The sequence below is a fragment of the Choloepus didactylus genome, chromosome 19, assembly GCF_015220235.1.
Source record: "Choloepus didactylus isolate mChoDid1 chromosome 19, mChoDid1.pri, whole genome shotgun sequence".
NCBI classification, from domain to species: Eukaryota; Metazoa; Chordata; class Mammalia; order Pilosa; family Megalonychidae; genus Choloepus; species Choloepus didactylus.
The window spans coordinates 40,725,187-40,750,998 of NC_051325.1; the positions used below are offsets into that span (position 1 = coordinate 40,725,187).

A 25,812-nucleotide genomic window follows, 5' to 3' on the forward strand; every position below is an offset into this window, starting at 1 on the left:
GAGGAAAATAAATGTTGTTGTTTTAATCTAGTAAGTTATGAAGTAGTTTGTTACGCAGCAATGGGTAACTGGAATGCTTATCTAAGGTCACGTAGCTTGTAAGTGGGATTGATTTCAACCTAAGGCCATACAATTCTGGAGCCTATTTTGTTGCACTATTGGACTGTAAACTTTGGTGCCGGCACAGAGTTGTGCTCTATAAAGCTTTACTGAAGAAAGAATGGAGCATTAAATCGTCGTAAGAATTATATATTGGAGTATAAGAAATGAAGATGCTGATTAGCAGGTGGGAAAGGTTTCATTCCTCCAATTTCAAGCTGATCAACATGATGGAAACTGAATGGAGAATAAATCCTGGAAGGCTTCAAGGAGGAGGTATTTTTTTTTAAATTTAAAGTTTTTTTTTTTAATTATACAAATCATTATAGGAAAAAAATTAGCTGGGGGAGAAGTTAGAGGAGTCAGCAGTAGAAAACCTACTTTAAATAGGGTCCTACTTTAAATAGGGTAGTTAGGGAGGCCTCTCTGATGAAGTGACATTTTAGCTGCATTATTCAAAGAGCCAAGAGAGGAGAATACCAGGCAGGGCTCTCCCTGCAATACAAAGTTCCTGAAGCGGGAACAAGCTTGATACATGTTCAAGGAAGAGAAAGAAGGTCAATGTGGCTGGAGCCTGAAGAGTGTTGGAGGGAGAAGGACAAGATAAAGTCGGAGAGGTCAGCAGGGACCAGGCCATACACTTGGTGAGGGTTTGTTCTTGGTGCAGTGAGAGCCACTGGAGATTCTAAGCAGGAGTGACAGGACCTAATTTCTGTTTTAAAAAGATCACTCTAGCTGCTGGGGGGAACGGTCTGGGGGTGGGGTGGGGTGGAGAACAGATGCTAGAAGATGGGCTAAGGGGCTGTTGCATCACCCTGTGAGACATAGTGGCGGCTTAGATGACAGTGGAGTCAGTGGAGAGGGAAAGGACAGGGTAGTGTTGAGCTCTCTTTTGGGGGAAGACTCAGGCACCCTTGACTGGAAGGGAAGGCTCGAAGAAACCACATCAAGCTCAACTCCCAGGATTCAGGCTTTAGTTACAGGATGGATGTGGTGTCATTTAACAAGACAGGAAAGACAGGCTTAGAAGTGGTCAGGGGGTGGAGGGACCAGGTTTGGAGGGCAAGTGAGGGGTTCTGTCTAGATGCATTCAGTTTGAGACGTCTGTGAGACAGCCTCGTGGAGCTGTGAAGTAAGCCTCTGACTTGAGGGTAGAGTTTGGGGTAGCCGTTGTGTCTGGAGCCATGAAATGTTATCTGCATTTAGACAATACTAAATCCATGGGACCAGGTGAGGTCCCTTAGGGAGAGGGCTATAGAGAGAAGAGAAGCCAGCCTAGAAACAGGCAGTTAAGCACTCCTGGTTCTAGAACATGAGTAGTGGAAATGGAGGAGCCAACCACAAAAGACAGAGCGGCAAATGTTTACAAGATAGATACACAGACGTGTAATTGATACATGTGGCAAAACGTTAAAAGTTGTTAAATCTGAGTATCTGAGTAGGGGGTATATTGGAGTTTTCTGTAGTATTTTTGAAAATTTCCTGTCAGTTTGAAATTATTTCAAAATTAAAATTTTTTAAAAAAGTAAATAAAGAAGAGAGAGGAGGTGGCCAGTGAGGCAGGAGGGAAGCCAAGACCATATGTTGTCAGGAAGCCAAAGCAGAAGCAGAGATTAGCAAGGAGGGAGGGGGAAAGAAGTCAGAGAAGCTGAAGGGAAAAGAAGAAAGCAGGCAAGTGCCTCCTGGATTGGGCAACCTGGAGGCTGCTGGGGACCCTGACAAGAGCAGTTTCAGCAGAGAGGTGGGGACAGAAGCCAAAGAGAGTGGATTGAAGAGTCAATAAGAAGTAGAGCCAGAGTGTGGGCAACTCTCTTGCGAAGTGTGGCTGCAAAGGGAGAACAAAAGCACAGCAGTCGCTTGAGGACACTGGGGGGTCAAGAGGGAAGGGCAAGCGAGAGATGAATGAGGCAGGAGGGAGGGGACAGATCCAGGGATGGGGGGCTGGCCTTCGGAGGGAGCAGGGACTCCTCCTCCATCGTCAGGAGGGAAGGCAGAGAGGTGGGTTAGGGGCAGGTGCATCTGTCTGTCTGGAAGTGGGAAGGCAAGGGGGTGACTGATGATGGCTTGTTTTCTCAATGAAGAATGAAGTTGCCAGCCAAGAGTGAGGGGGCCAAGAAGTGAGGGTTGTTTGGGGACGGTGCAGACTCTATGGAATAATGACCTCAGGGAGTGGAAAGCCACCTTCCCAGGTGCTTTGCACCCACCTGATGTTCAAAATGAAGCCAGTCAGCCCAGGAAACACTGGTATATTCCCTTCTAGGCATTTTCTTTTTCATGCTTTCCAGTTTATTCTGCATAACTGAAATCGTACTGCATATGCAATTTTATAGCCTGCTTTTTTTTTTTTCACTTAACAGGGTAGCAGAAGCATTTTCTCATGCATTTATAAACTCTTTGTAAACATCATTTTTAAAAAAAATTACATTTATTGTGTTGACATATATGGCATAAAATTTGTCATTTTAACCATTTTTAAGTGTACAATTCAGTGGCATTAATTACACTTACAATGTTGTACTGTCAAATTAAACTTTTTCATCACCCCTAACAGAAACTCTGTACCCATTAAGCAATAACTCCTCCTTCACCTCACTCCATCCCCTGGTAACCTGTAATCTACCATCTGTCTCTATGAGTTTGCTTATTCTAGGTGTTTAGTATGAGTGAGATCCTATAATATTTGTCCTTTTGTGCCTGGCTTATTCAACATGATCAACATGATATCTTCAAGTTTCATCCATGTTGAGGTTTGTATCAAAACCTCATTCCTTTTTACAGCTGAATAATAATGCATTCTATGGATATAGCACATTTTGTTTATGCATTCATCTGTTGACGGATGCTTGGGTTGGTTCCACTTTTTGACTTTTGTGGATAGTGCTGCCAAATTCCACTTTTAATATTCAGAAATAACATGCTGAGTCGATGTTTCATGGGTCACTGAAGCTTCCCCCTTTCATTGGACATTTAGCTTGTTTCCTGGCCGTGACTGCTGCGGTTCTGAGGGAGACGTGTGTGGTGTGGTGGGGAGGAAAGAAAAAGGCAATCTGCCGGGGGGCAGACAGATTTGGCATGCCAGGTCTCTGGGACCTGAATTCCATCACTGAAGCTTTTTAGGGGCCTATTATATGGCAATAGGTGCACCTGCCAGGTCACATACTTATTTTTCCTGGAGGTCTAAGAATGGGACATCAAGGCGAACCTCACTGGCTTCTCAAAGTGCCCAATGGCTCAGGTATTAAACTCAGGGAAATGGAGCTGGTGCAGGGGTCAGACGGGCAGGAGTGTGACCCCAGAGCCGTTTGTAGCTTAAACACTTATTGCAACAGTCATGTTTATGGTGGTAACAGGGCCCTTCACCTGCCTGTTTTCCCCATAATATGAGTCCTTTCGGCATCCCACACTTCCTGGATGGGGCAGTGCCCCAGAGACCCAGCCACGGGAAGACTGTCTGGGTCCCGAGCCCTTCCCACCCAGGCCAGCAGGACAGGGTCCCTGTCAGTGGAGTGAAGAGGTAGTGGGCCACATGCTGGGGGAGCGCTTGGTGAGCAAAGCGTCCGGGGGAATCCTGCCGGTGTGGCGGCTGCTCGCTTGGGGTCTCACTGAAATCCCTTCCAGCTTTGAGCTTCTGCAATTCCACAACACAGCGTCATCCGGGGACCGATAAGAAACTCCCGCTGACCAGTGCCTACCGCGTGCCAAGCACTGGGCTTTTGCAGCCTCCTGTCATGTCACAACAGCACTGAGGGAGGACCATTATCCCCTCTGCAATGGGGGAGACCAAGGCTGGGAGGGCGGGAAAGGGGGAGTGATTTCCTTTCCAGGCACACAGCTGTCAGGGGCAGGGCTGGCTGCTTCTCCTGGTTTCCGGCCCTGAGCTCTGCCCTGCAGAACCCGCTGATTGCTGGGGAACAAGCATTCCCCTTTCCTGTAGCTTTTGCTTCTGATTTTAACCTTCAGGGCTGAGTTTTTAATGAGGTGCTTTGGGTGCCATGTGGGTACCTGGTGGCGGCGGTGAGAGCAGCCAAGCCCCGCAGTGTCCCCCAGCTCTCTGGACAGGCTGGAGGAGGCAGAGCTGGAGGCCAGGAAGTAGCAAGGCCTTGTGTGGGGGGTGAGGCGGGGTGGATTTGAGTTTCTGACATACCACAGTCACTACCAGGCCCTCCCAGCTGGAACCGGAGCAGGCGCAGGGCCAGGGCCTGCCGCCCTCTGGGCAGGTATAAGAGCCAGAGAGGAGGTCCTGAAGCCAGGGCTGGGGCCGGGGCACCATGCTCCAGAGCCAAAGCTTCTGTGTAAAGACCCCCAGGTGGGCAGGGTCGGTTCTGGGTGTGACCCCATCTCTGGGGGATCAGAAAATGCGCTAAGGAAACCACTGGGCTGGACAGACTGGAAAAGGTGACCGGAGGCCCGGGCTTGGCAGGGTGAGTACATTCTTCCACGTTTCTGCCTTTCCCTTCCTCCAGTGAGCTCCTCACCTCTGTGAGTGACTGAGTGATTGCCTATCCCAGAGGGGTCCAGGTGGAGACTGGAGGGCCCCTTGTCAGGGGTTCGAGCCCTGGCTCTCCCAAAGAGGCAGATTGGGGGGATAGTAGTAGCACTGTCCTCACCCAGTGAACACCAAGGACCAGGGACCGTGAGTTACCTCACAAATTGAAGACCTGGCTTAGCATCCTAGCTTTTCAAGCATCACCTTCATTAACTCTTACAACAACAGCCCAACAAGGCACAGAGATGTTAAGTAATTTGCCCGAGGCACACAGCAGGTAAGTGGCAAAACCAGGATTTGAACTCCCTGACCCCAGAGCCTGTGCTCTTGATCAGCTCCTTATGCTGTGACAGTGGGCGAGCCCCTCCCCACGTGTCCTTGTCTGTAGTTTGGGGGAGGAGGATTTGATGATCAGAAAGATAGTCTTCTGAGATTCCTTAGAGGCACCTGGACACAGGCCCGCTGTAAGCACCCAGGAAATCTTGTTGGAGATATTTATCAAGAATATACTCCTTGCCCCAGAATTCATCTCTTGAAATTTATCAAAAAGGATATAATCAGATTTATGAATTAGGATATGGTGGGAGGTAGGAGTCCAACTTCAATCTTTTGCATGCAATATCCCAGCACCATTTGTTGAAGAGATGTGTTACTTTTTCAATTAGAAAAATAAAGTATGTGTGTGCTTTGAGATCTGTTCCTTTGGCCTAGGCCTGACCCCTTTCAGGCCCGGTTATACTGCAGTCATTGGCTTTGAAGGGGAACTGAAATGCAGGCTGTCGGCCCCACACGAGCCTTTGAGAGACCCGACTTCCTTGTTACATATGGGGAAACTGAGGCCCAGAGGTGCAAATGGGCTGATCCACAGTCACATGGGGAACTGGGCTAGGACTCAGGACCACAGTCCCCAGGCCAGGCCTCCAGAAGAGAGCAAGGAGGTGGGAGGGAATCACAGCTAGAATTCACTGGTCATGGCTAAGTGTTAGATGCTCACTGCAGAGGCAGCCTGTACGCCCAGTGTAGCTGACCTCACACACCTACCCACCTGGGAGGCACAGGTGAGAGGGAGCAAAGGGCGGCGGGGTGGCCATGGAGCCCGCCGGGCGTGCCCAGGCCTCTCCCTCTGCCATCCCTGGGCCCCGCCCAGCAGAGTTTCCTCTCCCAGCAGGGCTGAGGACACACTGCCCGCCCGGGCTCAGACCGAGCATGAGAGGTCTCCGCTGGCGTTACACCCGCCTGGTAAGGGGCCCGGCTGTGCGGCTGGGGGCTGGGCTGGGGAAGGGGAGAGGAGCCCTCTGGCAGGGCTGGGGCCTGGGCTGGGGCTAGATGCGGGCAGGGGAGTAGGCCCTGCCCCAAGCCCCTCCTGGGTGGGCCTGGGGTGTTGATGGGACAGACCCAGGAACACTGGGCTAGGCCAAGCCCCGTTGCCTTTGAGCCTCGAGAGGGACAGACCTTGGTCTCTGTCCCTTCCTCCCTGGAGTGGGTACCAGATGGGGCTGTCAGAGGCCCCACACAGCCAGGAAAGGCCCTCTCCTTGGGGCTGCACCTGGGGAACAGGGGAGGGCAACAAAGGGGGTCCTGTCCATCTCTTCCTCTAGGAGGGCTCTCCTTGCTGTGGAAAGATCTGGAAGTCATCATGCGTGCACACACACACACATTTACACTCAAACACACATTCTGGTACAAAATGGAAACTAAACAGCATGAAAGAATGAATAAACCAACACACAGACCCACTGAGACACATACTTCTATGTTTATACAATCCCAACTCACATTCTCACTTTGCCATATAAACACACAAATTTACACTTAACACCTTCACATACTGATTTGCCTACACAACTCTATTTTAAGTCAATGTACACATTCACATGGACAAATGCCCATTTTACATTAAACTACACAAACTGCCACACACATGGCTACAAACATCATCTCGCTGGCTCACAGTGAAATGGGCATGGTAAGAAGTACATTCCTTTTAGGATTCTTGGGAAATTTCAGAGAGATCAAGCACTCAGCACAGACCTGGTTGAGTATGTCTGTATCAACGTCAGCAGTTATTATTGAGAACTTGAGCCCCAGAACCTGCTCTGGATCCAGAACAAACAGGCAGCAAAACTGCTCGGCCCACAGCCACATCTGATGAGCAGTGTGTGCTGGGGCGGGGGGTGGGGAGGTGCCTTTGAACCTCCACTGGCAAGGTCAAGGGACAGAGGGGGCCGGAGGCAGGGCCAGGGTCTCATCTGTCCAGGGACACTTCCCAGCCTACCCTGGGCTGGGCAGCGGTTTGCAGGGACCTGGGCCAGGGGAGATGAGGGGTCCCAGGTGTAGAAGCCAGTGCCTCTCTGTATCTTCGCAGCCCAGCCAAGTGGAGGAAGCCCTGTCCAGGAAGGAGAGTGAGGAAGAGGAGGATGTGGCAGCGCCAGCCCTGGCCCCGGCTCCTGCTCCTGAAGATCCCAGGGAGCCCCAGCTGGCAGAGGCCAGCCAGGTCCTGGGTGCTGCAGAGATTAGGCAGGTTCGGGCACTGCTCATGGCCCAAGGACTTCAGTCCTGAGCCTACAGGTTCCACCCTCCTGCCCTACCCTGCCAGGCCTAGAGGCACCTGGAGCCACTCCTGCCCTGTCCCTGGCTCACCACCTCACCTTGGGCAATTCATTTCTTCTCTCTGGGCTTTCCTTTCTTTTATTATAAAATGGTCTGATAACACTAGCCCCACTTTCTTCCCTGGGTTAAGGATATAAGGAAAGAAGCTAATTCTTAAATAGAATCAGCCCTTTGGAACTGAAGTCAAAGCTGGGGAGGGGAGAAGATGGGGTGACTAGGAGGAGGGGGTGAGATCTCATCTATTCTCAGCTCTGGCAGCCAGGGTGACCAAAGAGAAAGAATCCTGAGACAGACCTGGGTTACTCCTCACCTGGGCCCCAGGGCATGTTGCTTCACCTCCCTCATCCTCAGTTTCCTCATCTGTAAAATGGGAATGATAACCCCACCTCCAAGGGATGTTGCTAACCAGCATGAGAGTACTTTGCAAACAGTAGACTATTCTCTCACCTGTAAACCACCAAGTCTGTCTGAGTGGTTGTTGCTTAACCCCAGTCCTTCTAGGCCCCTGAGGTTACTGCGGAAGGAGGGTGGGAGGAGGCGGATTCCTTGCTCATCTCCAGCCCTATCCCCAGCTCAGCCTCCACCTCCCCCCAAGAGTCACTGGACATTCCTGGAATCTGGCCTTCTGCACGTCGAGGGATGGCTTCAGTCTGCGGAGACTGTACCGGCAGATGGAGGGCCACAGCGGGCCAGTGCTCCTGGTGCTGAGGGACCAGGATGGGCAGGTGAGCTGGGACCCCAACTTGAGGTCCTGGGGGCTCCCAAGCATGGGCTCAGCCCTGTGGTTGCCTCGGGGACAAAACGGCAGAGGTGATCAACTCGGTCACTTATGATGGACACTGGCGATGGCATTGAGACCTACCCAGCTCAGAGCTGCTCCCTCACTCTCCCATTCATTCATTCATTCACTCATTTATTCTTTTAGCACATGCATATTAAGCACCTTCTATGTGCCAGGTTGACTCAAACTAGAGCAAGACCAGGGCAAAAACTGTTCCAGGCCTCCTAGAGCTAACAGTCTAATAGGAAGAAGGGGGTCAGACATTAAGCAAATAATCATTTGTTTGTTAATGTAGAACTGTGTCTTTATCCTCAGAGGTACAAGAAATAAGGGAGAGATTTTAAGCAGGAGATCTACAGCTGAATGATCAGTTTATGTTTTGAAAATGCCTCTTTTTGGTGGGAGAAGACTGGATTGGAGGGGGCAAGAGTGAAAGCAGAACCTTGAGATGGCAGTGCCTTCTGTCTACTTGGTCTTCTAGGGTGGCAGTTCAGGCAGGCACTCCAGGCAGGCGGGAAGGGGGGCAGCTGGCTTCAGATGCTCTTCTGTGTAAGGAGCACTTCAGAGCTGGGGGAGATCTCAGGAGCCTCAGAGTCAGAGACCCCTCCCTCCCCCTTGGGTGGAGCTCTTTCCTCAAGACACTGGTGGAGGGGAGGAAGCTCACGTCCTTCCATGTGCCGTTCTGTGGCACATCTCTGACTATAAGGAAGTTTCTCCTTATATTAAGGCAAAACCTAACTTCCCATTGCTGTGTCGTCCATCCCCCCAGTGCTCCTCAACTGCAGCTCACCAAGCTATCCCACAGGAGGAGAGTGGACAAGTAAATTATGGCCCTTCACAGTGTGAAGTATTGGGCTAGCAAGAAAAATAAGGATGTAGAACCATAGTTCTTAAGAGTGTTAAGTGTTTGTTTTTAAAGCAGGATATAAAGGATACTCTTGGGACCGCTGGAGAAAATAGAATACCAACTGGATCCTAGACAATATAGAATTCCTTTTAATTTTCTTAGGCATGATGATGGCCTCATGGTTATAGAAGATAAAGTCCCTATTCTTAAGAGCTGAGCTATTTGGGGCAAAGTGACATAATATATGCAACTTACTTTCAAATGGAGCAGAAAAAATATATAGAGATAAAACAAATGGGGGAAAGTATTTACAACTGTTGAATCTAGGTGGAAGATGTCTGTACTGTGCTTTTAAGTTTTCTTTGTTTGAAATTTTCCTGATGAAAAGTTAGGGGGAAAAAGCTTACAAAACAGAGGCATTATAGGATTTCATTTTTGTATAAAAATATATGCAAGGGCATTAGACAAATCCTGGGGGTATAATGCACCAAAATGTCAAAGAGTAGCTTATCTTAGGGAGGAGGAAGGGGAATTTGGAGCGACTAGTTTTTTTTTTTTCTTTCTGCTTGTCTATAACTTCTAATGTTTTCTACAAGGGTTACTGGTATGAAATAAGTACATTGAAGAAAAGAGGAGGAGGGTCTTGAAGGCTGGGAGGACAACACCAGCAGGAGCCCTTCCTTGGGGAGCACTGAGGGGAAGGACAACCCACTGGCAGTCCCCTAGCCCCACCTGGAGAGTGGGGGTTGCCAGACCTCCCCCCGCCGGCTCCCTTCCAGCTGCAAACCACAGGTCCTTCTGCTTTCCAGATGTTTGGGGCCTTCTCCTCCTCGGCTCTCCGACTCAGCAAAGGCTTCTACGGCACTGGCGAGACGTTTCTCTTCTCCTTCTCGCCACAGCTGAAGGTGATGTTCTCAGTTTCTTGGGGGGGGGGGGTGTGTGTGGGGTTGTGGCAGGATGAAGCTCCCGAGCTGGGCTGCCTGGCATCCTTCTATCTTTCCCCTGGGGGCAGGCAGTGGGGCAGTGGTGGGCGGAGCACCCCCCTTGGCCTGCCCTTCAGCATCCAAAGAAAATGCTCAGTAGGCCCCTGGCAACCAATGCCTGACCCTAGAGGAGGAAGAAGGTAGTTCAGCTGACACAGCGGGAAAGACAAGATGGGTCCAAGCATACGGAGACCTGAGGGTTTGTTGTGGGAAGATGAAGGAGGACAGGTCTGATGGCTCCATTTGCCTATGAAGTATGGGGCAAGGTCATCTAAGAGTGAGGCTGGAGAAGAGGGTGTGAAAGCTTGAGAGAAGGCATCAAATTGCCACCATGGGGAGTGGAAGGGAAGCCTTTTGGAGAACAGAAGGACAGTTACGCAGTGCTGATTGCGGGTGTGAGGTCGGGAGTTTAAAGGCAAGCTGGTCACTTTGGTTGTGTGCTTTTCTCCAGAAACAGTCAGCTCCTCAGGTGTATGCTTGGAGAAAACGGATGTGGGGTTCATCCAGAACTGGGGTTTTGCCAGCTGGCTCCACAGTGGGAGAGAGGGAAAAGGAAGTTGAGGGTTCTTTCTTTTTTTTTTTTTTTTTGAGATTAGGGTTTTATTTTTTTTATTTTTATTTTTTTTCGATTTTGCTCTATCACTTTCTTTCTTTTTTTTTTACCTTCACTTTATTGAGATATATTCACATACCACGCAGTCATACAAAACAAATCGTACATTCAATTGTTCACAGTACCATTACATAGTTGTACATTCATCACCTAAATCAATCCCTGACACCTTCATTAGCACACACACAAAAATAACAAGAATAATAATTAAAGTGAAAAAGAGCAATTGAAGTAAAAACGAACACTGGGTACCTTTGTCTGTTTGTTTGTTTCCTTCCCCTATTTTTCTACTCATCCATCCATAAACTAGACAAAGTGGAGTGTGGTCCTTATGGCTTTCCCAATCACATTGTCACCCCTCATAAGCTACATTTTTATACAATTGTCTTTGAGATTCATGGGTTCTGGGTTGTAGTTTGATAGTTTCAGGTATCCACCACCAGCTACCACAATTCTTTAGAACCTAAAAAGGGTTGTCTAAATTGTGCGTAAGAGTGCCCACCAGAGTGACTTCTCGGCTCATTTTGGAATCTCTCTGCCACTGAAGCTTATTTCATTTCCCTTCACATCCCCCTTTTGGGCAAGAAGATGTTCTCCGTCCCACGATGCCAGGTCTACATTCCTCCCCGGGAGTCATATTCCACGTTGCCAGGAAGATTCACTCCCCTGGGTGTCTGATCCCATGTAGCGGGGAGGGCAGTGATTTCACCTTTCAAGTTGGCTTAGCTAGAGAGAGAGGGCCACATATGAGCAACAAAGAGGCATTCGGGAGGAGGCTCTTAGGCACAATTATAGGGAGGCCTAGCCTCTCCTTTGCAGCAACCGTCTTCCCAAGGGTAAAACCTGTGGTAGAGGGCTCAACCCATCAAACCACCAGTCCCCTATGTCTGTGGTCATGTTAGCAACCATCGAGGTGGGGTAGGCCAATACCCCTGCATTCTCCACAGGCTCCTCAAGGGGGCACTACATATTTTTTCCTTGATTTTTTTGTTTTTGTTTTTGTTTTTTTTTTTTTAACTTTTTTTTCTTTTTTAAATCAACTGTATGGGAAAAAAAAAATTAAAAAAAAAAAACAAACATACAATAAAAGAGCATTTCAAAGAGACCATAACAAGGGAGTAAGAAAAAGACAACTAACCTAAGATAACTGCTTTACTTCCAACCTGTTCCTACTTTACCCCAAGAAAGTTACCTAATATAGCAACATTTCTGTGAACTTGTTCCTACTATATCCATCAGAAATTAACAGACCATAGTCATTCCTGGGCATCCCCAGAACGTTAAACAGCTTATCTGTTCTTCTTGGATTATTGTTCCCCCTTCCTTAATTGCTCTCTATTGCTAGTTCCCCTACATTCTACATTATAAACCATTTGTTTTACATTTTTCAAAGTTCACATTAGTGGTAGCATATAATATTTCTCTTTTTGCGCCTGGCTTATTTCGCTCAGCATTATGTCTTCAAGGTTCATCCATGTTGTCATATGTTTCACGAGATCGTTCCTTCTTACTGCCGTGTAGTATTCCATCGTGTGTATATACCACATTTTATTTATCCACTCATCTGTTGAAGGACATTTGGGTTGTTTCCATCTCTTGGCAATTGTGAATAATGCTGCTATGAACATTGGCGTGCAGATATCTGTTCGTGTCACTGCTTTCCGATCTTCCGGGTATATACCGAGAAGTGCAATCGCTGGATCGAACGGTAACTCTATATCTAGTTTTCTAAGGAACTGCCAGACTGACTTCCAGAGTGGCTGAACCATTATACAGTCCCACCAACAATGAATAAGAGTTCCAATTTCCCCACATCCCCTCCAGCATTTGTAGTTTCCTGTTTGTTTAATGGCAGCCACTCTAATCGCTGTTAGATGGTATCTCATTGCGGTCTTAATTTGCATCTCTCTAATAGCTAGTGAAGCTGAACATTTTTTCATGTGTTTCTTGGCCATTTGTATTTCCTCTTCAGAGAACTGTCTTTTCATATCTTTTGCCCATTTTATAATTGGGCTGTCTGTACTATTGTCATTGAGTTGTAGGATTTCTTTATATATGCAAGATATCAGTCTTTTGTCAGATACATGGTTTCCAAAAAATTTTTCCCATTGAGTTGGCTGCCTCTTTACCTTTTTGAGAAATTCCTTTGAGGTGCAGAAACTTCTAAGCTTGAGGAGTTCCCATTTATCTATTTTCTCTTTTGTTGCTTGTGCTTTGGGTGTAAAGTCTAGGAAGTAGCCGCCTAATACAAGGTATTGAAGATGTTTTCCTACATTATCTTCTAGGAGTTTTATGGTAGTTTCTTTTATATTGAGATCTTTAGTCCATTTTGAATTAATTTTTTATGTAGGGTGTGAGGTAGGGGTCTTCTTTCATTCTTTTGGATATGGATATCCAACTCTCCCAGCCCCATTTCTTGAATAGACCGTTATGACTCAGTTCGGTGACTTTGGGGGCCTTATCAAAGATCAGTTGGCCATAGATCTGAGGGTCTATCTCTGAATTCTCAATTCGATTCCATTGATCTATATGTCTATCTTTGTGCCAGTACCATGCTGTTTTGACAACTGTGGCTTTATAATAAGCTTCAAAGTCAGGGAGTGTAAGTCCTCCCACTTCGTTTTTCTGTTTTAGAGTGTCTTTAGCAATTCGAGGCATCTTCCCTTTCCAAATAAATTTGATAACTAGCTTTTCCAAGTCTGCAAAGTAGGTTGTTGGAATTTTGATTGGGATTGCATTGAATCTGTAGATGAGTTTGGGTAGAATTGACATCTTAATGATATTTAGCCTTCCTATCCATGAACATGGAATATTTTTCCATCTTTTAAGGTCCTCTTCTATTTCTTTTAGTAGAGTTATGTATAGGTCTTTTACATCTTTGGTTAAGTTTATTCCTAGGTACTTGATTTTTTTAGTTGCTATTGAAAATGGTATCTTTTTCTTGAGTGTCTCTTCAGTTTGTTCATTTCTAGCATATAGAAACATTACTGACTTATGTGCATTAACCTTGTATCCCGCTACTTTGCTAAATTTGTTTATTAGCTCTAGTAGCTGCATCATCGATTTCTCAGGGTTTTCCAGATATAAGATCATATCATCTGCAAACAATGACAGTTTTACTTCTTCTTTTCCAATTTGGATGCCTTTTATTTCTTTGTCTTGCCGGATTGCCCTGGCTAGCACTCCCAGCACAATGTTGAATAACAGTGGTGACAGCGGGCATCCTTGTCTTGTTCCTGATCTTAGAGGGAAGGCTTTCAGTCTCTCACCATTGAGTACTATGCTGACTGTGGGTTTTTCATATATGCTCTTTATCATGTTGAGGAAGTTTCCTTCAATTCCTACCTTTTGAAGTGTTTTTATCAAAAACGGATGTTGGATTTTGTCAAATGCTTTTTCAGCATCTATTGAGATGATCAATTGATTTTTCCCTTTTGACTTGTTAATGTGTTGTAATACATTGATTGATTTTCTTATGTTGAACCATCCTTGCATGCCTGGAATGAACCCCACTTGGTCATGGTGTATGATTTTTTTAATGTGTCTTTGAATTCGATTTGCAAGTATTTTTTTTTTTTTTTTTTTAGAGAATGATGCTTAATTATATGCAGCTGTTTATTTAAGATAATTTTCCAAGTCTTCCCATAATTTAACAGGTTTAGCTTCACTTTTATTATCTCAAACAGCTAGAAATCAACACATTTTTATTTTAGCCCCCACATATGCTATTTTGATAACATTTGTCTTTATTAACACTAGAACCAAACATATCCACCAATAATCAGCATAGATTTAATTCATCTTCCTCATAGCTATGGTGCCAGTGACAGAGACTTGGGATTTAGCTGATGCTGGATACCATTTCAGGCCCTGTCCCCAAATAGCTTCATGATTTGGGGAAATCATGCCACCCCTCTATATCCACTTTCTCATCTGCAAAATAAAGATCTAGGTGAGATGATTTCCATTGTTCTATCTGGCTGTAAAATTTCATGACTTTATTCCCCAACATCTTCACTTAAATTTATTCCATCTTCATTTACTACTCCATTTATAATGCATAATTTTCCATGCTCAAGTAAACATGGACTCATTAAATAGTAAACACAAACCCAAATTACTTTGTTATTCTAAAATATCACCATTAATAGATATTTCACATGAACTTCCATTTTTCACTTCTACCTCTTTATTTGAAGTTCATAATAAACTCACAACTGTAAAACAAATGCATTTAAAAACACAGAAGATACATTGTAATGACAAAAATATGCAATGATCATGAATATCTACTGTACATTTTGCCAAAGTCAAAAGAATGAAAGACAATACAAAAAAAGTCAATCTTCAAATATATCCTTAACAAAAACTCTCTCCTAAATAGTAAAATCCTCATTTAAGAATATATATCTTTACATGTCTGGACTCCAGTTGCAACAAAATGGTGGGAGTTGGGGGACAATAAGATGATACTCTCTCAAGGTTTTCTAGATAAAAATATGTGGGCACCAGGAATTCAGGATTAAACTTTTAAACACACATTTAAAGCAAAATAAAATGAACATTTCTAACATGATAACTGGATGAAACTACATTACATTTCCTTTTCTTGATAGAAATGAGATGGGATATTTCTTAACAGTAACACCTTAGTAATCACCTAAAAAAATGTGGAGATCCCCCTACCCCCCACCCCAGTCATTCATACAAAACAAGTATCTTCCATGAAATTATCTTTCACATTACTAAAATATGCTCATTTACTTGGGATAAGTAATGCTTGGAATACTTCTAATACTTGTTTTCAGATGTGCAGAATTATCAGAGCTGAGATTTTTGAAACCATCTATGTATTACCACTATTTCAGTCTTTGCAAAGATATAATAATCCTTTCACTACTGATTGACTGAAATTCCTTAAGCAAATCTGATTTACTATTACAATAGTGATGCTGGTGTAGTAAGTGATACTCTCAAGTTTTTCTTTTAAAAAACATGCAATCCATGTAACATTAAGTGGTAAATATGTTACAATGTACACTTTCTAGACAAGGAATGACTTTTCAGAGCCTACCGGGAAAATAAACAAAATAAACTGAAAACAGCATTTATGACCTGTTTTATTACGGATAAGCTACAACTAAAATTCAAACAATGGATAGTTTATGCATGTGATATTAAGCAAAAAATCAAAACCATTATAAGTTTACCTAAAGAAACTAAGGATAAGATGGGAAGAAGTTAAATGAGCACAACACAGGTCCCAAAGATTATACTATGATTCTCAACAGGATCTTCAACACGAAAGGCATCTACATACAATTTCTATGAATATTTCTTATATTAAAAAGATGAATTCCAAAGCAAATGTCAGCTAGCTCAGCCCTACCTTGTCAAACATGAATATTCAGATGAAGGAAGCTCCATTTGCTAAAGTGCATCTACTGAACAAATCTGCTCTGGCCCTGCTACTAAGAGCTGTCCAAGAGGGGACGGTCACTCATGCTTATTCGTTCATGGTCTGGGCTATTAAAAAAGGAACGCAGAATAGTGGACTTTTAAAAACTAAGTACTTTATACAGTGGACTATAGAAAAAAATGATCCTAAATATATCATCTTTTAAAACTCCAGAGAGTAAGATAACCTCATTATTTATAAATACTGAAAATGTAAAGGATTCATAGAAATTAAGAGTTGTATTAAGTATAGACTTTAACAGTCACTTGATGTGCTCTTAAGATCTCTATGAGAGAAGCACTTATTTTCCTCATATATTTTGGCAATGGATTCAAAAGCAAAGCAGCAGGGCTGTTGAATTCCATGAAACTTTTTGTCTTCTTTAAAGCTAAATTATTCAATATCTTTATTGTTATTGCACTCATATATTGCCCGGAATACATCTACAGCAACTCAGCAATGTGATTGCAACAAAAGTAAGGTAAATAGGTTTACAAAGCATTTGATTTCCTTATTAGATAAGAAAGTTTTCCTAGCAGAAATTTAAACAACTGCAATTCCAATCAGATTATATATGCTTAACCATTATTTAACCTTATATAAAATTAAATTTAACCCTCACCACTACAAATCTATTAGGAATCAGAAAAGGATTTACAGTACATAAAGTCTTGATCATTGCTGCATTCCACTTTGAAATCACTCAGAGTCAAAACAGCATTTTTCCGAGATTTAAAGAAAAATAGATTTTATAAAAGGGATTCTTTTTAATCACTGAATACATTATTTTTTATTACTAAGACAGAAACATGTTATACTTTTTCCACTACAATTCTCTCTGAAAGTAATAATTTTCTCTTTTAACTCCTAACAAATGCTACATTTTCAAGACTGAAGGAATTATCAGTAGGCATTCTTTCTTCTCGATCTAAGTTATTTTTCTCTAAAATATGTCAAGTAAGCTTTTAAAGATTCAGGGAGGGGCAGCTTCATGATTTTTTCCCTCAGTAAATTTTGAGGAGGCTGCTCTGGCTTCATGGCTTCACTGTGATCTTTCTCTTCCTCTTCTTTGTTATCTTCTTCCATTTTTTCATCCTCCTCACTGTCTAGAGGCTGAGGAATAAGCTGATTACCCACAAACACATAAGTGTTAATTCTTTGTTTAACTCTCTTCCGTTTCCTTTTTGGTGGCACTCTTTGAGGAATCCCCTTGGCCTGCATTTCATCATTTATGAAGTTTCTAAGTGTGCGTCGAATGTAAATACGAGCCAAGTCCTGTAGATTCCTGACAGCACATGGGGGGAGTCCCACTGAATCTGGTCTGCCATTATCACTCTTACTTGGCTGAACAAGTGGAGCAAATGAAACAGCAAGGATATTTTTACTTTCCCAAGTGTTTTGTCCAGTTCGCATAATTTGTGTTAACTGATCCTCTATAGGCATGACTAGAATGCCTCCAACTTTTAATAATATTTTCATGTAGTTTTCATGGTCTTTCTGGACTCCGGCTCCACAATAAATTCGATCATACTGATGGCTGTCAGATGCTATTTGGAGGCAATTACCAACCACAAATGCAGGTTCACAGAACTCAAATCTTATGCCAGTAATTAGCACCGTCCATTCAGTCAAAAGTATTTCTTGGGCACCAGGGGCATGTGAGGACTGGAGCTACAATGGGGAACACTCACAGAGTCTACACCTTAGCAGTGGTTTTCTTTATAGGTGCATGTTGGAATATCTTCATCTTGAGACGGACAGATGATTTCATTCACAGCAGGGACCTTTGCCAACTTGCCCATATAATTCTTTTGATAAGCTGCTAGGAGATCAGGGTGACCTAGCCTTGCCCTGTAGCTTCCCTCTTAGACGGATAGTCTAGGTCTAGGAGCTGATTATCAAAGCTATCACTATTTTTGATGAAGCTCTCCAGTTTTTCCTTGGCATATTCCACCACATCTGAATGAAGCTCAATCCCATGATTTATTCCAAAAGGACCTGCGGCGGTCGGCCGGTCGGTTGAGCCCGCCGAGCTGCGCGCAGGTCCAGGCGCTAGGGCTCCGCGGGCTCCGCAGCAGCCGGCCGCCCGCCCCCGCCACAACAACACCGCCGCGCCGCCCGGGGGGAAGGGAAGGGCGGGCAGGCTCCGCGGGGAAAACCCGACAGTCTGCAAGTATTTTATTGAGGATTTTTGCATCTATATTCATTAAGGAGATTGGCTGGTAGTTTTCCTTTTTTGTAGCATCTTTGCCTGGTTTTGGTATTAGATTGATGTTAGCTTCATAAAATGAGTTAGGTAGTGTTCCATTTTCTTCAATGTTTTGAAAGAGTTTGAGTAAGATTGGTGTCAGTCCTTTCTGGAAAGTTTGGTAGAATTCCCCCTGTGAAGCCATCTGGACTTGGGCATTTATTTGTGGGAAGACTTTTGATGACTGATTGGATCTCTTTGCTTGTGATGGGTTGATTGAGGTCTTCTATTTCTTCTCTGGTCAGTCTAGGTTGTTCATATGTTTCCAGGAAATTGTCCATTTCCTCTACATTATCCAGTTTGTTGCCATACAGTTGTTCATAGTATCCTCTTACAATTTTTTTTAATTTCTTCAGGATCTGCAGTTATGTCACCTTTTTCATTCATTATTTTGTTTATATGGGTCTTCTCTCTTTTTGATTTTGTCAGTGTAGCTAGGGGCTTGTCAATCTTGTTGATCTTCTCAAAGAACCAACTTTTGGTGATATTTATCCTCTCTATTGTTTTTTTGTTCTCTATGTCATTTATTTCTGCTTTAATCCTTGTTATTTCTTTTCTTCTACTTGGTTTACAATTGGTTTGCTGTTCATTTTCTAGCTTCTTCAGTTGATCCATTAGTTCTTTGATTTTGGCTCCTTCTTCCTTTTTAATATATGCGTTTAGTGCTATAAATTTCCCCCTCAGCACTGCTTTTGCTGCATCCCATAGGTTTTGGTATGTTGTGTTCTCATTTTCATTCGTCTCTATATATTTAGCAATTTCTCTTGCTATTTCTTCTTTAACCCACTGATTGTTTAGGAGTGTGTTGTTTAACCTCCAGGTATTTGTGAATTTTCTAAGTCTCTGATGGTCATTGACTTCTAATTGTATTCCATTGTGGTCAGAGAATGTGCTTTGAATAATTTCAATCTTTTTAAATTTATTGAGGCTTGTTTTATGTCCCAGCATATGATCTATTCTGGAGAAAGTTCCATGAGCACTAGAAAAGTATGTGTATCCTGGTGATTTGGGATGCAATGTTCTGTATATGTCTGTTAAATCTAATTCATTTATCAGATTGTTTAGGTTTTCAATTTCCTTATTGGTCTTCTGTCTGGTTGATCTATCTATAGGAGAGAGTGATGTGTTGAAGTCTCCCACAATTATTGTGGAAACATCAATTGCTTCCTTTAGTTTTGCCAGTGTTTCTCTCATGTATTTTGTGGCATCTTGATTGGGTGCATAGACATTTATGATTGCTATTTCTTCGTGTTGAATTGCCCCTTTTATTAGTATGTAGTGGCCTTCTTTGTCTCTGAAAACATCCCTGCATTTAAAGTCTATTTTATCTGAGATTAATATTGCTACACCTGCTTTCTTTTGGCTGTAGCTTGCATGAAATATTTTTTTCCATCCTTTCACTTTCAATTTCTTTGTGTCCCTGTGTTTAAGATGAGTCTCTTGTATGCAAGATATTGATGGTTCATTTTTTTTTGATCCATTCTGTGAATCTATATCTTTTAATTGGGGAGTTTAATCCATTTACATTCAACATTATAACCGTGAAGGCATTTCTTGAATCAGCCATCTTATCCTTTGGTTTATGTTTGTCATATATATTTTTCCCCTCTCTCTATTAATATCCTTTATTGTACCCATACCGAATCTCTTTAGTACTGAACCTTTCTCCAAGTCTCTCTGTCCTGTCTTTGTTTCTCTGTCTGTAGGGCTCCCTTTAGTATCTCCAGTAGGGCAGGTCTCTTGTTAGCAGATTCTCTCAGCATTTGTTTGTCTGTGAAAAATTTAAGCTCTCCCTCAAATTTGAAGGAGAGCTTTGCTGGATAAAGTATTCTTGGTTGGAAATTTTTCTCTCTCAGAATTATAAATATATCATGCCACTGCCTTCTCGCCTCCATGGTGGCTGCTGAGTAGTCACTACTTAGTCTTATGCTGTTTCCTCTGTATGTGGTGAATTGCTTTTCTCTTGCTGCTTTCAAAACTTGCTCCTTCTCTTCTGTGTTTGACAGTGTGATCAGAATATGTCTCGGAGTGGGTTTATTTGGATTTATTCTATTTGGAGTTTGCTGGGCATTTATGATTTGTGTATTTATGTTGTTTAGAAGATTTGGGAAGTTTTCCCCAACAATTTTTTTGAGTACTCTTCCTAGACCTTTACCCTTTTCTTCCCCTTCTGGAACACCAATGAGTCTTATATTCAGACGTTTTATATTATCTATCATATCCCTGAGGTCCATTTCAATTTTTTCAATTTTGTTCCCTATTCTTTCTTTTTTGCTTTCATTTTCCATTCTGTCATCTTCCAGGTCACTGATTCGTTGTTCAACTTCCTCTAGTCTTGTACTATGAGTGTCCAGAATCTTTTTAATGTGGTCAACAGTTTCTTTAATTTCCATAAGATCATCTATTTTTTTTATTTAGTCTTGCAATGTCTTCTTTATGCTCTTCTAGGGTCTTCTTGATATCCTTTGTATCCTGTACTATGGTCTCGTTGTTCATCTTTAGTTCTTTGAGTAGCTGCTCTAGGTGCTGTGTCTCTTCTGATCTTTTGATTTGGGTGCTTGGGCTTGGGTTATTCATATCGTCTGTTTTTTTCATATACTTTATAATTTTCTGTTGTTTTTGGCCTCTTGGCCTTTGCTGAACTTGATAGGGTTCTTTTAGGATTTGTAGACCAATTGAAGTCCTTATCTCTAATTTATCAGATCTACAGCTTTGTGGAGTACACTTTCTCTAACTAACCAGCAGGTGGCGTCCACGAGCCACCTGTTCTCCACAATTCAGTTCTCCCCTGCTTTGCCTTTGTGGTGAGTGGGGGAGTGAGTCTTGTGGGGTCCAATTGGTGTACCAAGCTTGCATGTGTAGTTGGTGTTGCCCGCCCTGTATATGGGGCGTGTTTCTGGGCAGTCAGGGGGAGGGGGTGGCTCTAACAATCAAATCTCCCTGGTGATCCTGGAGTTTTAAAGCTGCTGCAATAGTCTAATCCTTCAGTTCAGTCCTGCCACAGTTTGTCTCTGCCACTGACCCACAAGTCCTTGGTATTGGTGTATGGCTCCTGAGACTTGCGAGTGGGTCCCTCTTCCAGGCCGTGCACCCCCTGGTCCTCTGTTGAGGGATGACTGTGCTATGTCACAGGTGAGTGCCGTCCCCCCAGGGCGGTTCTGGGCTGCTGGGCTGTGTAGGGAGGCTCCCAGTCTGCTGAAATGATGGCTGAATGGGGCTTTGTTAATTCACACTGCTCCACCTTCCCAATTCTGGGATAATCAGCTGAGGTTGCAGGGAAGGCTAATGTCCACGCCCAATTTTGTGGTGTGTGCCTGTTATTTGAAGCGCTTCCGTCACACTGGGTTGTCTGGGGCAACTCTGGGCTATGGGGCTGGCAATGGGCAGGAGTGTTTCCTGTCCACCAGGATGATGGCTGTGAGTGGACACCCCCCTTTTCTTGGGAAGTTGTGGTGTTTAGTGAATTTTCTCAGCCACTGGATTATTGCCTTTTGTCTCAGAGCTCTCTTAGTTCTGCTCTTGTCTTGACCTGCCCAAATTGAAAGTCTTTGAAGCTTTCTATATTGCGCTTCTTAGAGTAATTGTTTTAGAAAAAGAAAAAAGGATTAAAAAAAAAAAAAAGTCCCTCCTCACAGATCTAATGGGTTATTAAAATGCTAAGAGACAAAGCAATTAGGGCCATTAAGGGAAGGTCCACAGGGCAGAGAGATCAGCTTTTCTTCGGGATTTGCATATGAGCCTCAGGGCCTGAGTTCTGCCCTTCCCCTTTCTATGTTCACCAGAACTCCAAAAATCCTCAGCTTTTATTTTGGAGTTTTTCGTGCTGTTTTTTTCTATGTCTGTCTCCTCTCTGCTGGGCTGGCTGCTCTCAGATTCTCTGATGTCTGGTCTGAGTCTATCTATGGTTGGAGTTTGGATCAATAGAATGAGTTTCCAATAAAGGCTACCACTGCAGTTCTCCCTTTTCCTTCCTGGAGCTGACAGCCCCTCCTCCCACGGGACTGAGCCTGGCAGGGAGGGGCGCGGGTCCCCTGGCCGCAAAAACTTACAGATTTCGCTGATCTCAGCAAGTTCCACATTTTCATGAGTGTTGTATGAAGTATGCCCAAAGTCAGATTGCTCTGTGGTGTCCAGTCCATGCAGTTCCTGGCTTTCTACCTACTTTTCTGGAGGAGTAACTAAAACATACAGCTCACCAGTCCGCCATCTTGCCGAGACTCGAGGGTTCTTTCAAGGGAGTGAAAATTCCAAATGGTCCACAGAACCTGTAATGGACAAGGAGGGAAGAGAAGCCAGCAGGGGCCTGAGGGATGACACAAAGGTGGACTCAATGGATGAGAGGTCTCCATGAAGTCAGGGACTTGTAGCAGTGGCACCAGTTGAGCAGAATGTGGGAAGACAGGATATGTGGCAGAGAGGGAGAGGGACACTTGAAACAGACTGTGGAGGAGATGCCATCACTGGTGAGGACAAGTTCCAGGATGTGTACGTGGGAGACAGTAGGTGAGGTGGGTGTAAGAAAACACACTGGAGATGAGGAGGACAAAGAGCTGAGGGGCAGGTATTGGACAGGTCTGTGTGGATGGTGAAGTTCACCAGGGACAGTGACAGGCGTTGGGGAAGGAGGGGAGAAGTCGAAGCACAAGTCTTTGATTAATGGCAAGTGGTGTTTTCAGGTTTGCTAATGCTGCTGTTTTGCAAAACACCAGAAATGGATTGGCTTTTATAAAGGGGGTTTAATTGGTTACAAAGTTACAGTCTTAAGGCCATAAAATGTCCAAAGTAAGGCATCAACAATAGGGTACCTTCACTGGAGAAAGGCCATTGGCATCCAGAAAACCTCTGTTAGCTGGGAAGGCATGTGGCTGGCCTCTGCTTGCTCCCAGGTTGTGTTTCAAAATGGCATTCTCCAAAATGTCAGCATCAGCTTTCAATGGCCTTCTTCTAAATGCCTCTCTAAGTTGCAGCTGCACTGAGCTCCTTCTGTCTGAGCTGAATGGGATGGGCCACACCTCCATGGAAATAATCTAATCAAAGGTATTACCCACAGTTGGGTGGGTCACATCTCCATGGAAACAACCTAATCCAAAGATTCCAACCTAATCAACACTAATAAGTCTGCCTCCACAAGACTGCATTAAAGAACATGGCATTTTGGGGAGACATAATACATCTAAACCAGCACATGTTGACTAGGAGATCAGGTGGATGACAGGGATCTCAGGTAGCATGAGCTGCCAACGGGCCAGGGTTTTGGAAGGAGGAGGGAAAATAAGTAGTCCCAGACATCTTCCAAACCAAAGCTTCTCCATCTCTGGGTTATTTTTTGAACGAAGTTACTGAGCCATACATGCTCAGAACAGAACATCTTCTATAGCAGCTAAAAATAAAATAATAATAATAAATAATAGCAGCTAACATTTACCAGCTTATCACCTGCCAGGCACTGTTCTGAGACTTGCACAAATTAGTGCATTTAACAAATCACAACAAGCCCATGAGGTATGTACTATTGTCCTCCCTAGCTTACCGATGATGAAACAGAAGCACAAGGAGCTTGAATAATTTGCCCACACTCACACAGCTAGGACAAAATGCACAGACAGGCAGTCTGGCGTCAGAACCTGATCTCTCAGCCACAGCACTACACCACCTCTCTAATCTATAGAGGGTCACTGCCTTGAGATGCTCCCATGCTGGGGGACGAGAGATGATCACAATATAGAGTGATAAGTGCAGTGAAAGAAATTAAACATGGGTTCCTTCTAGAAGCACAAAGGACTGGTGTCAGATGGGGATGGGGAGATCAAGGGAAGTTTCCTGGAGGAACAGCTTCTTGAAACAACTGCTTTTCAAGACAGCTCATTAAGACATTGAGCTAAGTCTTAATGGACAAATAGATCACCAGGTGATGAAAGGGCATAGGGAGAAGGCTTCTTGGTACATGTGCAAAAGTTACAGAAACTGGAGAAAACAAGAAGCCCTTTTAGGAACCCAAGTACATTAGTGTGTGTGTATGTAGGGGGTGGGGGGTTAGAGTATGTGAGGAGGGGCTTATCCCTCTGCATTGGCATAACATGCCCTCAAGAAATATTTTCCATTGGATGCAGAATTAGTGTATTTGTTTCCTAAAGCTTCTGGAACAAATTACTACAAATTGGGTGGATTAAAACAACAGAAATTTATTCTCTCACAGTTCTGGAGGCTGGAAGTCAGAAATCAAGGAGTGGCCAGGGCCATGCTCCCTCTGGCGCTCTAGGGAAGAGCCCTTCTTGCCTCTTCTGGCTTCTGGTGGCCCCAGAGTGCCTTTGCTTGTGGCAGCATCACTCCAATTCCTGTTTTCCCTGTCTCTTCTCCTCTTCTTATAAGGACATTGGTCATATTGGATTCCGGGCCCACCATTATCCATTGTGACCTCATCTTAATTAATTACATCTGGTACAACCCTATTTCCAAAGAAGGTCCTGTTCTGAGGTTCTGGGAGTTAAGAGTTTAAAATATCTTTTTCAGAGAAACAATTAATTCCATAACAACTAGTTTTGGGAACTCTGGTTTGGAGACCTCTTTTCCAAAGGACACCAATCCACAGAACAAGGAACCTACAGATACCTGGTCTCACGACAAGGAGGGCACAGGACACTAAAGGCAAAATACACTGTATCTCTTGAGTTGCCTCCATCAGCCAGCTTCGTAATCTTAGCAAGAATGAGGAAAGGGGTCCACTATTCACTGTGACCCAATGCTGGGTACTAGTCATCACACTTGTCTTCCTCAGTTCACATACTAGAATGCTAAGGTTCTTAGAATTTTCTCCTACTTCCTGACAACTCTTTGTCAGAATCTTTATATCCCCAACCTTTTAACATCAGAGGGTCCCAGGGCTTGGTTTTTGTAACTCTAACTTCCCTCTAACTACCCTCATTTCCTTCGTGGTTGCATCCATTCTCAGCTTTCCATGCCATCCATATGCCGACGGCCTCGTCCCTGGACTCCAAACTCACCCATATCCAACCACTACTCAACATCTCCACTTGGATCTCAGGCACAGCATCTCAAACCAGGCTCCTGCCTTGCCCCCACAAAACCTGCTCCTCCCCTTGTCTTCCTCATCACAGTTGACGGCACCTCCATCTTTCCTGCTGCTGAGACCCAAACTCTTGGAGTCCTCCTTAACTCTTCTCTTTCTCTCACATCCCACTTTTGAGGTGTCAGCCTTTTCTGACAGCTCTGCCTTCTCTTTCTATCCAAGTCCAGAATCCACCACTTCTCACCAAGTCCTTTGCTGGCTCAAGCCACCATTGTTACTTGCCTGTGTTCCTGCAGTAGCCTCCTAATGAGTCTCCCTGCTTCCACCTTTGGTCATCCCAGCAGCTGGGGTGATCCTTTTAAAAGGTAAGTCAGATCATGCCACTCCTCTGCTCCAAGCTGCTGATGGCTTCCTTTCTCAGTGGAGAGAAGCCAAGATGTTAATAATGACCTCTAAGACCCTACACCTTCTGGCCCTCTCTGATGTTGTCTCCTGGTTCTTTCCATTTCCTTCACTCTGCTCCAGACACACTGGCCTCCAAGCTGATGGTCCTTTCTGCTCCTACCTCAAGGCCTTTGCATTTGATCTTCTGCTTAGAATGCCTTCCACTGGCTCTCCACCTGGCTGAGTTCTCACCTCATGCAAGACTCTGCTCAAATA

At 44.2% G+C, this 25,812-nt stretch overlaps 2 protein-coding genes across 13 annotated transcripts in view; one reads left to right on the forward strand and one right to left on the reverse strand.

Moving 5' to 3' along the window:
• Positions 1-159: 159 nt before the first annotated feature.
• The window catches only part of TLDC2 (TBC/LysM-associated domain containing 2), a 33,382-nt gene continuing 7,729 nt past the window's right edge, over positions 160-25,812 (forward strand). Inside the window, exons 1-5 of one of the 11 annotated variants that reach the window (XM_037812411.1) lie at positions 160-375; positions 5,751-5,824; positions 6,951-7,106; positions 7,791-7,920; positions 9,633-9,728. In XM_037812411.1, coding sequence (XP_037668339.1) covers positions 267-375; positions 5,751-5,824; positions 6,951-7,106; positions 7,791-7,920; positions 9,633-9,728 — 565 coding nt within the window. In that variant the 5' untranslated portion in view covers positions 160-266. Of the gene's footprint in view, positions 376-4,030; positions 4,521-5,750; positions 5,825-6,419; positions 6,552-6,950; positions 7,107-7,687; positions 7,921-9,632; positions 9,729-25,812 lie in introns of those variants that run through there. The other 10 variants (XM_037812407.1, XM_037812408.1, XM_037812416.1 and 7 more) reach the window with 10 other exon arrangements.
• LOC119516173 (protein-L-isoaspartate O-methyltransferase domain-containing protein 1-like) lies at positions 14,559-18,027 on the reverse strand. 2 transcript variants are annotated; one of them, XM_037812419.1, is made up of 2 exons: positions 17,876-18,027; positions 14,559-17,474 (listed from the first exon to the last, which is right to left on the reverse strand). In XM_037812419.1, the coding sequence occupies exon 2, from the start codon at positions 17,354-17,356 to the stop codon at positions 16,811-16,813; it is 546 nt and encodes a 181-aa protein (XP_037668347.1). In that variant the 5' UTR covers positions 17,357-17,474; positions 17,876-18,027; the 3' UTR covers positions 14,559-16,810. The 2 variants fall into 2 exon arrangements, with proteins under 2 accessions (XP_037668347.1, XP_037668346.1); XM_037812418.1 differs by having other exon boundaries at positions 17,580-17,937.

Coding starts and splice junctions, on each gene's coding strand:
- LOC119516173 (XM_037812419.1), bottom strand. CDS start 17,356: ATGAAAATATTATTAAAAGTTGGAGGCATTCTAGTCATGCCTATAGAG.